At 41.6% G+C, this 12,545-nt stretch overlaps 1 protein-coding gene across 4 annotated transcripts in view; it reads right to left on the bottom strand.

Annotated features, from left to right (window-relative positions):
- Nucleotides 1-7,241: 7,241 nt before the first annotated feature.
- The window catches only part of galnt13 (polypeptide N-acetylgalactosaminyltransferase 13), a 37,450-nt gene continuing 32,146 nt past the window's right edge, over nt 7,242-12,545 (bottom strand). For 2 of the 4 annotated variants that reach the window (XM_076747698.1, XM_076747700.1), the window contains one exon: nt 10,470-10,561. Coding sequence is in view for 1 of the 4 variants with exons in the window: in XM_076747701.1 (XP_076603816.1) it covers nt 10,421-10,561 (141 nt within the window). In the remaining 3 variants the exon portion in view is untranslated. Of the gene's footprint in view, nt 10,562-12,545 lie in introns of all 4 variants that reach the window. The other 2 variants (XM_076747701.1, XM_076747699.1) reach the window with 2 other exon arrangements.

Genomic DNA, 12,545 nt, shown 5'->3' with positions numbered 1-12,545 from the left:
TCACCTTATTTTTCTCCACAACATATCTGCAGTCAAAGGAACGGTAGTGGACATTTGCAAATGCACCTCTTTGCTGCTTGTTTTTCTGGGTCACCTGTGCTAAGGGCCACTGATAACCCCACTTCCATCCCACGGGTGACTGCCCCCACTTTATTCCGTGAACGCTGCACATCTTAACAGAGTAACAAGTTCTACAGGAAAGCCGTGGACGCTCACAGCACACTGTATCTCAGGGGGACAAAGAGCTGCAACCAGCATGCACTACCCAGAATTCACTCATCATATTACCGAGATCACGGCCACAGAGGAATACACCCACACCATAGTTACCCAGGCTTACACACCGTCTCTCAAACACACACGAGGCAGGATGAACAACACAGCACCACCTCTCTCACACGTAGTTTACCTCTCTGCACCCCTCTCCCTTCTCTCTTTCCGTCGCCACTCAGTATCGTGATGTACTAAATCAGCATGTTCTGGCAATATTCTTCCCCCCTAAAAGAGCTATTATCACTTAATCAAGAAATCACTGATGACTGCAGCTTTGAAAATCACAACCAGTTTTAGCTGGAGGCAATGGTGTATTAACAACAAAGCAGTTTAGGGATCAATTCAATTTCGTCGTTTTCACCCCAGAAAGAGTAAATATTAGTAGATAAATAAATGAATAAGCCCTCCAATTGAACCTCCTTGTAAATTAGCTCATTACTCATGCACAAGACAGTGTTACTTCCATATAGCATTACACACAATCTCCTGTGAATATGAAACAGATCTTTTTTTTACACTCTGCTGCCATGTCATGCAGCATCTGTTGATCTTTTATGTGCAAAGCAATACTGTACATGTCCACAGTAGCTGTTTTAAACCATTTTTGGATCCATTGTCTGGGCTCGCACAGATCAATATGTTGTCGAGTCAGTCTGGTTCCAGGCGAAATCTACCTCTCCTGTTATCCTGTAGCTTCCTGTGATTCACGGCATAATATTCCATGTCCAGTCTGAGCCCAGCATGTCCTACTGTAGCCTCTAAAAACAGCACGAAGGCCTGACATAATCGTTTCCAAATGAGCGATTGCATGGCAGCTCAGTGCGATGTTGATGTGCCTCCCAGTGTTGTCTGCAAGGCTCTTTGATTCAGTCCTCTTGAGGGGGACAGACAGGAAAAGATTTGCCCATCAGTCATCCGGCCATCATAATAGCCAGGTGAACATTAGCTACAGCGTCTGCAGGACTCTGTGCTTTTATAATGAGTGTAGGGGGACACGGGTCATCCACCGCGCATTCTGGCCCTCATTAGGAGGAAAAGGCTAGTCACATATTTGCAGAGCAAAAATAAGGCTATTAGTTTGGACAGGCCAACAGCCAGACAGGCAGCAAAATGAGCTGGAGATTTTTTAATTGCTGTATTTCATAGATACTAATTGAAACAAAAGTTTCTCCACAACTCTTGTCAAAGTGTCTGTCCTGCATGTACATTCAGAAAAAGCAATTAAGTTAAGGATGCAGTGGGTTGTTTGATGACGCAGTCTGTCTGCATTAATGTCTCGTGTTCCTAAGTATTAAAGTAACTTCAAATCAAAGTTTTTCTCCATAACATTAAATATCCATGACTGAATATGCAACAAGCAGCAAAAGCTCCTTTAGGAGTCGTTTCACAGTCAAAAATCTTAGCTAATTTGCTTCATTGGGTCTGTGTGCATGTGGCGTGATTACATTTGATTGAAAGCGACCAAACAGTCCACCACCTGTCATCATATTCTGGTTCAAATGTTACAGAATCCTGATTGGTGCACAGCAAGTTGGTGACATCACCTTTTTCTGACTAAGTCCAGCCCACTTCAGACCAGTGAGAAGAGCACAGAGACAAAAGGAAAAACAGAAATCTCTTATGAGAAATAACCAAAACAATTCATGGAGATTAAGATAAATATGAAAAACACATTTAAAGGAACAATATGGAAGAATTTTTGTTTAAAATCTTCCAAAATTAACAACAACTATCAATAGAATTTGAAGAAATCATTTTTTGGAAGTTATGTGAAAGACCTCTCTGTATTGTGTTGCAGAGATTTCCACTGAAGTTAGCATGCTAACAGCTAGCCCCAGCCTATCCTATCTCATAATACCACTTTTTACCTCAAGAGGAGGTAGTCCTATGTAGTTCCGAGTGAACCCACCATGTCTCACCTCGGCACTGTTATCCATGTTTCAGTGCCCGCTCTATCGGCTCTGGTTCTGGTGCCGACTTCCTGCAAGCATTCCCTGCCCCAGCACTCAAATCCTCATCCTCCAGGTAGTCCAAAGCTCCAGTGTTCGCACTGTAAATACAGCAGCACTCCTCCTGTGCTCCAAACTCCCAGTCATGGACAGAGTCAGCTAATAGGACTGCTAACTGCATGGCTAACTGAACTAAATAGCTAACAGCAGCAACAATTAACAGTAGTTTGGGGTTACTCTGCATACATGCTGCCCCCTGGAGTATGAATTTGACAGGTGGCCAATTCTTACATACTGCACCTTCACGTGATAAGGCAGAAAAACATATATGACACACCTGGTTACAGAAATGGATAATAGTCACGTGCAGTTTGTTTTCCTCTTCAAAGATATTTTCACGTGTTTCAAATAATGAGATCCAAATTCCACGTGGCTTCATTTCAGGATCAGTGTTTTTCACAATGACAATTACACAATATACCATGTGGTGTAAAGAGTGTCTCTAGAATAATGAGCCATGAGGGAGAGTACAGAAACCCTTATTTGAATCATCATTCAAACATTCACAAACCCACAGAAATACGTTTTTAATTCTGCTCGACACATACAGCAGGCTTTGTCAGTGACAGCTTAATGCAAGACAGAGGTCTAGTCTTGTTCTTGTCACACACCAGGACACAGAGGATGTGTAACACTGCACTAAATTGAAATATATGCAGATGAGTTCTTATCTAATAACAGCTGTTTTTTGCACATTTTGCTTCCACAAAGTAATTTTTCTGCAACATCCCCCGAAAAGGCTTGCTGCTTTTTCCACAATGAAACACAATCTTCCATCACCATCACTGACCCGAGTGCTGTATATGGTTGGCATGTCTTCTAACAGAGCATGTCAGACTGTTGTTAGTCGCTGATCAGAAATACTTTGCTGATCTTCTGTAACCCATTTCATAAAAATAACCCGGACAAAACCTGATGGGAGGGTGGGGATGGGATTGATTTATTAATCTAATCAGACCAATGTAGGACACAAGATGCATTTGTCCTCCTCTCTGAATCAGCCTGGATAGCACTTGAGGTCATCCTTCGAGAAGATCAGCCAATCACTTCAGACAATCTTCTCTAATTTTCCATCTTCCTTTATAATCTCTACAATCAGAGACAGAGCAGGGAAAACCGCCTTAGCTTTGATGTCGACTTTGATGGATTTGTTCCTCTGTTTCCCTCCCGCAAATTTCGACTTCCTCACTAAAAAGTCTCTTTAATCGTATTTTTCTGCTGCAATATTGATTTTTTTAATTTCAAACAAACAATCCCCTTCTCATGAAAGACATGCGCTGTGATTTTTCTCTCTGCAACGATTAGGTTTTAACATGATCTGAGGCATGCTCACTGGATTATCAAGCACTAACAGGCTCCCCTTCATGCTTGGCATGTAATGTTAAACCATGTGGTGGATCTTTAAACCAGTGATTCCATGGGGCACAGCAACTGGGTCAAAATATGGAGCCTCCAAGGGACATAAGAGATTGTCAGCATCTTGTGGTAATCAAAGCACATTGCAGCTGTTTATGAGTGACGGTGAAAGAAGCAGCTGCGTTTAACCACATATCCTCAGTGGAGGCTAGCGAGTCAGATGAGGAATTATTATGGACACAATCCTTAATAGGTACGCCTTAAAAGCAAATGGAAATATTATTCTGTCTGCTGCTTTTTTGTTCCTCAGCTGAAGCGAGACCTTATTAGTTGTCACTGTGGTCAAAAATAGCAACTGAACAGGAGTGTGTTGTGGAACAGCTCCTGGAGATTGATGATTGATTACTATACAATTACTGCTGAAAGCAGCAGGGCCCCTCCTTCTAATCACTGCTTTCGTCGCTAAAAGGAGATTATCACATAGGAGAAGCTTGTTAGAGCCACTTCCTCCTTGCAAATCAATAAAAATTACTCAAGAGATTGCAAGCATACATCAGTAATGTCTCCCTTGAATTCAATGGCTGGTTCTGTGCATTTAAGGGCAGGTACTGTACATTATTCTGTGTGTATGTGTGTGGGTGTGGGCCTCCTGTGGCAGTAGATCTGACCCCCACTGAGATATTGGCCTCAAACCATGTCTAATTAAAGCTGCTTTTCAATGCAGGCGCTCTGGAACTTCAGGTCCCCTCAACAATTAAGTGCAGGATTTCTCCTCTGGTCTCGAGTGAGAAGAAAAGGCACATCCAGGGGGTTGATTATCCTCCTCGCTCCCCCCTCTCTGCCTCTATCCATTATTGGATTCACTCAGTTGATGGAACCCCATATATTGAGCAGGGAGAGACAGAAAGACAATCAAGCACACCGGAGACACCTGGAGAAATAGGACAGAAAATGTATAGGATCGTATTTTAAGTCGAGGCACGAAAGTGTTAAGAGCTTCTTGCCACGATGGTCAAATGGAAGGAGGTTGGAGAGACAATCACATAACCAGAAGGTAAGAGGTTCAATTCCTGCTGCAGTGTCCTTGAACGGTGGCCTGGATGAGAGCATCAGTGAAAAAGGGTAAAAATGTGAGCTTTTGTTTGAGGCATTCGACAGCGGGGTGATAGAAACTTTCAGTGTTTGCACATCGCCTGGGTTTAAGTGTAACACAGATTCAACTTTAAATTAAATCGTTGCTTTTCATTTGTTTAGAACATAGACTCGTTGTTTTTCAATGCAACAATACAAACAAAAAAATCAAACCTTAGCGGTATCTGTCAACATAGAGTCATTGTCTTTCTTACTTGTGTACATATTGTACTGTGACCCGCAGGCTGCTGTTACTACTAAATGACTGGCACTTAACAAACATAAATTAGTCAGCACAAATCACAGTAATTGTCTTGTGTTCATTACAACATGGCTGTATGCCCAGCCTGCAGCGGTCCACTGTACCAGTGACCTCTGAGCTAGCATTGTCGTACTCATGCCTCAATCGTGCTTTAAAATGATCAGACCGAACACTTGGCAGAGTAAATATCATCCTCATCATTAGCAGCTTCAGAGTGTTGCTCTGCTGCACTGAACCTGACACGCTGATGCTGCACCAGCATGTTGCTGTCAATGGTGGAAACTATATACATGTACGAATTTGCTCAAGTGCTGTAAAAAACTTTATCTCAGTTATTTCCATTTTATGCTACTTTGTACTTCCACTACAACTCAGAGGGAAATGTGGTACTTTTCTACATTTATCTGACAGCTAAAGTAGTTACTTTTCAAATGAACGCTGCTCATTAAAAAACATAGAATACAATTAAAAACCCAAAAACTTTAAAAGTAGCATCTACATGGAGCCCTTTTTCAAAGGTTTGAGATGTCTGTGAGTTGTTAGTAGTTCCACCAAAGGGCAATTTCCCCTCTAAACTTCTGTTCATATCTGTTCCAGGCTCACAGGGGTCAAAAAATCCAATATTTCGCACCACACGGCAGAGGCCGAACAAGAAACAGCGTTACCTGCTCTTACATACCTCAGGTTTCTGAAGAGCATACCAATGTTTTGGAGGAAAAAACAAACAGCTAGATGAAGAGGTTCCGGGATGAACTGAATAAAATGAATGACTCAGACAGCATGTAATATGGTCCTTGACCTAATGTATGCATTTATAGGTTTAAGACAAAGCCACAGTTATCTGTACATTTCCTGAGCTGAAATAACAATGCTTTATATAATAAGAGAACTATGCAGCCTCCATGAGAAGCATGTAGCTTACTTTCTTTGAGAGTCGCAGTGAACCACAGATAAGGCCTCCATTAGAGCTGTTATTTTAAAGCATCTCACCCGTTAATGGACTCCCCTGGCCGAGCCACAGACCCGCTATCTTATCCTCGCAGGCCCAGTTAACCAACTGGGGTTTTGCTTACAACAGGTGTGAGACTGTCTGAAACCGCAGTCAGGGCCCCCGCTGAGAGTGTGGTGTGCCGCTGATGTGTTGGCAGCTCCACAACAACTAGTATTACTACCTCTGCAATGGCTGCTTTGGAGAGGTTTACAAATATTTATTCAAGTGAGTGAAATGAAAATATATAGCATATAAGAGTGTCAATTTAAATTATTTTGTAATATTGCACTGCCCAGCGTAGAAACAATTAACAATATTAACAATAGTTAGAAAAATGTCCGAAATGACTCGCCCATTGTCCCTCTGATTGGCTGGAGTTTGTTGCTTGGTTAGGGTTAGATGATTGGTGAGATGTTCAGGTCAGAAGAAAATCTCAGAGCCACTGAGAGACAGAGTAGGGTCGGACTATGGATGAGAAAAAAAATGATGAAGGCAATGAGAAAAACTGGCAGTGGAACAATGGCATCACAGTGTATTTCCAAAAACATCAACCCATTCCTTAATCAATCAATCCATCGAGAGAAATCAATAATCAACAAGACTGATGAATGGTGATGAATGGCTTCAAGCAAAAATACCAAACATTGGCTGGTTCCAGCTCCTCAAATACCATATCATTATAAACTGAATATCTTCAGACGTCACGCTATGCTCTGGGAAACTGTGATGGGCATTTTACCAATTTTCTTTGATAGAATAAATCACTAATCAACTGATCAAAATACTGCGAAATGAACTGGTAATGAAATCATCAGTTTCAGCGCTGTATTATTCACAGGCTAATTGTCAGCTGGATATTCCCCGCTCTCCATCTCCATTGCCCTCTATTGACCCTCCAGCTCTTTCTGCTGTGTCCCATTCAGGAAGAGTCATTTTGCCTTTCAGATTTTAACAAAGCCAGAGTCACCTGAAAGGTCAAGCCTTCCTTGTACGGAATAATGAGCCGAGTCAGAGGTACCTTTCTCAGCTGAACCGCAATCAGCTGATGGCAGGTGCTTTTACAGATGCTGGAAAAAAAGAGGACGGTAACATCCATCACAATGTAGTTCTTATGGCATCCTGCCGTACGCATGTTCTGCGGTCACCATGGAAGAGAGGCTGCAATTTACCACATTTAAAAGCCCACACATTGAAGCCTAGCAATGAGATGCATGGGGTCTTAAAAGCTTCCAGAACAAGGTTTATTAAACAACTGATGTATTGGTGCGATGTGCTCGTGTTCACATTTTCATCAGTTGTCCAACACTGAAATTAATACTAAATCTGCGTTCAGTCAAAGTTCGTTTTTTTTCTACAAAAAAAAAGGCAAAATGTACAAACAGGTAACATCACTTTGCAACCAGTACATTGAAACATTACATTCCTATTTTAACACCATGCACTTTAAGATAATGAAAAACAATAAAAGTGTGTGCATAACACGGAAGAGGTGATTGAATTTTATTCTGAATGCCAAGCAGGCACTTGGCAAGGATTCAGTATTCAAGCAGCATTGATAGTATTTCACCATTAGTTGCTCCCTCATGTATACTCGCCTAAGGTCCTTTAGGTAGTCTGAGAATTGGTTTCGTGGGGCCGATGATGATTTCCAAAACACACCGCAATTTCAAAACCCAAGGTAAGCACTGGTTTTTATTACCACGATTCCAAATAAAACTGCAATACCTCATGATCTTTTTACCATTCAATGTCTGTTTCTCTGAGGAGTGTTCAAGTTTTACAGCATCTTAGAAAAATAATTGGTTCTGTATGTACAACAACAGTGGTGATAGAAACATGTCAACAGCATTATGTACAATAACATTTGTTGCCTGATCCTGATCGACGATGTGGTGGGAAGGAACTGTCGTATTCGCATGGCCGTTGGGTGAGTACCGATATAGACATATAGACTTTACTGAAACTAAACATCTGATCAAGCATTAACACGACAGTGACATATTCATGAGATAAGACAATTATTTAACATCAATATGCAGCAGTTGTTTTTTTTTTTTAACTTGAAATGCAAAAAAAAAAAAAAAAAAAAAGATTTAACATTCTCCGTTTTCAACACCAAAATAAACCATCAACTAAAAACCAAAGAACCAAATACAAAACAACTTCCTAAAGGCACACGTCACTATTCGGCTCCATCATGACTTCTCAAGATATTAACGACAACTCGGTAGCAGGAATCTGATGAAAGTGATGTGTTTTCAGTAACAACATTCTCGGCTAGCCATAATAACACATAGCGGTTAAAGTATTTCCGAATACTGCTGTTGTCATTTCTGGAAAACGCTTACATTCATTTAAAATCAATTACATCTGCGCAGAGCAGAGTCTCAACTACTTGCGACGTCCTTCCCCGCAGCCACTTCTTTCATTTCTGTAAAGCGCCTGCTCTAAATAAACCTCCATGCAGTATGTCAATTGAAAAAGCTGCCTCACGTTTTCATCTGTACCGTACAAACTGTAATCCCCGTTTCACTCAAATGGAACATTATGTGATCATTCAGGTTGTTTTTCTTGTCTTACAGTCTATGGTTCGAAACCTTCAGCTTGGTTTTTTTTTTTTTTTTTTTTACCAACTCAAGAAATCCACTTTAACAACTAGAGCCCAACCAATAAATCGGCCGATATTAGCTTAACACAGTTCTGTTATTATCTGCATATGTGTCAATTAACAAGTAACTGCCAAAGAAATCCCAAAGATATGTTGAAGGTGAAACAGGGTCTCCCTTACATTGTGTGTCCACCGGGGGGCACCGATGAGTAAACCTGCATGTTTCGTAGTTTGTTTACAATTCTTTAACGATCAAATTTAAGAGATTCTTATGAAAATCTTGTTAATGTTATTCGTTTATGTTAAAGTCAAACTGAAATAATAACTTATGTCTTTTGTATATATTTTTCCTTCATTGGTTTCTAATTACAAAAACACATTTCCAGCTTTGTTGATTTTTCTGCAGCGATTACACCCCCTACTGTACGATATATATATTTTTTTTCAGGATGGTGAAGGCATGACCTGCTTTCTGCATCTGACTGGCTTCCCTTGATATTCTTACCCTGACATTAACCAATCTCACTCCTCATGCTTAAACATAACCAACCCAACCAACAAAGGCAACATGTACTAGCCAGTCAGAGTCAGAGTAGGGTGGTGATCTGTGATTTCCGTGCTCTCTTTGTTAGCTTTGATAGTCTGGCCATTCTCTATTGACTGGACCATGTAAAAGAGATGGCTAATGCTAACTGGACCCCTTCCTTTGTATAATGTAGGAAGAATACAGCACTGACCATCTTGTGGGAATTAGTTCCAACATTAGCAAGCTAGGCTAACTAACTTCCACTTTCCAGTGGAGCACCAACTTATGGGTCGTCCCACATGTTGAATGTTGTTAAGGGACAGATGGTTTGAGTCAGACTGATGGCCAAATCATTGGGGGCTTGTTAAAAAAGAAAAAAAATGACTATCTTCCCCAGTCAGCACTGAGACACTGGTCCACTGAGTATTTAATCCTCTTTGGGAAAAAATGGAAAAATACACACAATAGCTGTACTATAATTAGAGTTTGCATTTCCATGCACTGAAACTGATGAGAGTTCAAATTTCAGTGTGACTTTAAAAACAAATATCAGTGTGTCCTGGTGTCTTGTATGGTCATGAGACTCTTTTCACTCTCAAATATGAAACTCTGCATCGGCTTCACAAACCGAGTATTGGTCGGGGTCTATTAACATCACATCCCTGTTATTGAATGTAACTCAGACGCTGATATGGAAAGAGGATGAGCAGCAGTCATAACAACAACAGTCTTGTTTTTGAGATTGTACCTACAGTGGAAATCAATGCACTGCATGTACTGTACACAGCACAAGGATGGTCATTTACAGAGCAGACCATTGCTGAGACGTGGCTTGCAATGTTCTTGTTATAGATGCTCTTCTTCTGTCTGACTGTTTATCCAGCAGCTAAGCAGCAGTCTGAGCAGCACAGTGGATGCAGGGGAGCAGCCGGCTGGCTGGCGAGTGCTTTAAATTCAATGTTCTCCATGCACAGACCTCACACATCGTTCTCCCTGCCCGGATACGACGAGGTCCCCAAAGCCACAGCTCGTCAGGCCGCCCAAGTGGCTGCCGCGACCTTTCTCAAACCTGCGGCGAGCCGTAAATGGAGACGCCTCCATAATGGAAGATAAGCCGCTGCTGCCCGGATCTCTGCAATCGCTGACCAGGCTGACACGGGAAGAGGCGCATAATGTGTGTGGTAAGAGCCACCTGGTGAGTGTGTGGAGAGCCAGGACTGGTTAGCATGAGGACAGAGCGGTGGGGGGACGGCGAAGTGAGGGATCAGACGCTCAGGGTCATGTTACGGAGCAGCCACTGTTGAGAGCGACTGTTGTTGCAGTCTCTCAGGGTGGGCACCATCTTGTCCTCCTCAGACGGCATGTCCAAACACTGGTTGCTGTTCACATGCAGCAGGGTGAGTCGCTGGAGAAAGAAGACGGAAATGCAGACACATTAATGTACAAACGCACACAAATAAATCTGCACTTTCCAATGTTTTGTCTGTTGAAAGTTGGTGTTAAAGTTTTTCAGTTATAGCTTCCCTCAACCTGCCTCATCGACTGCACTTCAACTCCTCTGTGGAGAAAGCTGAATCCACCTGGATGACTAAGACGAACCTTCACAGACACACTTCAACTATTGATTTCCCGCATTTCACAAAAATACCTCTCGACCCTGTAAATGGCCCGAGCTTGTTACACTCGGTAGCTGGAGCTGGAGCAAGAAAAGACAATAGGAACATCAAGAGAGCAGGATGTTCTTGTCGAGAAAAAGTGAGAGTTGTGCCCCTTATACAACACAACATGCACCGAGCCTGCTTGGAGAATTGAGGCTCCTGTTGGTGTGGAGACTGCCGTCATTGCCACTTTATTAGGAAGGATTTCTCTGTGAATGAGCATCAACAACATCAAAATGTCAAAAAAGAGCCTTGAAGGAACAAATATCTCTACTTGGACTCAAATTAAGCATCTAATGTTGCAGCTGCATAAGTATTATTTTGGACATTTTGGATAATCAAAGAGTCATTGTAATGTAAAAGTGTTGCTAGTAGCACCGGTACCTCTGATAATCAACACCCTTGTCTACAGCTCTTAGCAGTTTTCTGTCACTTTCATCTCAATGTTTTGGTTTGGGAACCAATTTTATGCTGCCTGCTCTGTCCGAGAGAGACCAAATGAACAAATGGTTGATGGAGAAAATCGAGCCAAAACACAGAGTATTTTTTGGAGTCGGGGTTGGGAGAATAAACGGGGGATAAAATGCCAGTGGACATTTGACAAAGGGGTTGGTGGGACAGAAGACGACAGCAGGAGGAGGCGCTTGTTGCTATCAAACATCCAACTAGCTTAAAATATTAGCTCTGTGTAGCCCACACTTGACAAGACTGCACAGACATATTAGACCAAGATGATGAGGACTACTTAACCGTGGGGGCAACAGAAAACATGCTGTGAAGACAACAGTGACACATTATCTTCTTTCAAGTTGGTATGAGGAACTTGTTAGCATAAAGTTACTGATTTACGCATCCAACAGACACGGAGGAACGTTATCATCTCTTTGTAGTCCTGTTTCTGGCCACTTGGTGAGTAGTAAAATCTGATGTTCTGATTCTGATGATCATCTTATTGCTCCATTCTGCTCTCCAACAGCTTTGTTGTGGGCCTGAAGACCAAAGCGTTGGGCTGAAAGATGCTATAAATCTCCACAGAACTGGGGCGACTGCAGCATCAGGTGCTAATTATCCATAGGCTCATCCCCACGACTGACCTCTATTGCATATATGTGGTCATGTGGTAGCCTTAGGTATTTACATGTTCTGATTATGAAAACAACCCACTTTTCCTAAATAAATTTAGAAACAGGCAGAGGACAGGGCCTCTGAAGATGAATACACCACCCCAACACTTTTACTGAGTCATAATTGAAATTTGAGAGGGATTACTCTCTGTACATTGTTTTCTTGAGGAAAATCTTGCAAAGTGTAACTTTAACACCTTTGTGTGCAACAAAAAAGTTAATGAAAGTGATATAATTAGCACCATTAGCGCCTTTGCTAATGTTGTGACTACTGTAATTACTACATCAATATTATAGCTCCTATATAGTTTAAAGCTCATTCAACAAGATGCAAAACACCTAAATGCTCATATTCATAAATATCAGCAAAACATAAATTATGGGAAGTTTCACCTAAATGAAAGGTTGAATAAGACATCAATCAGGCAATCACGACGAGCCCCAGCTTACAATTAGAAACGCCTCAACAGCTGCCACTGTTCCTGTTTTCCTGGAAAATGGAAACTTTTTTTTTTTTTTACATTTCAGTACTGTTCTAATACAGATCATTGAGACTGAAAGACTACCAATGACATTTTGACATGTCACAGTGGGAAAAGCAGAGTAA

The sequence above is a fragment of the Chaetodon auriga genome, chromosome 13 (assembly GCF_051107435.1).
Source record: "Chaetodon auriga isolate fChaAug3 chromosome 13, fChaAug3.hap1, whole genome shotgun sequence".
NCBI classification, from domain to species: domain Eukaryota; kingdom Metazoa; phylum Chordata; class Actinopteri; order Chaetodontiformes; family Chaetodontidae; genus Chaetodon; species Chaetodon auriga.
The sequence above is the reverse complement of the archived record's forward strand: the minus strand, read 5'-3'. Positions and strand labels throughout refer to the sequence as shown.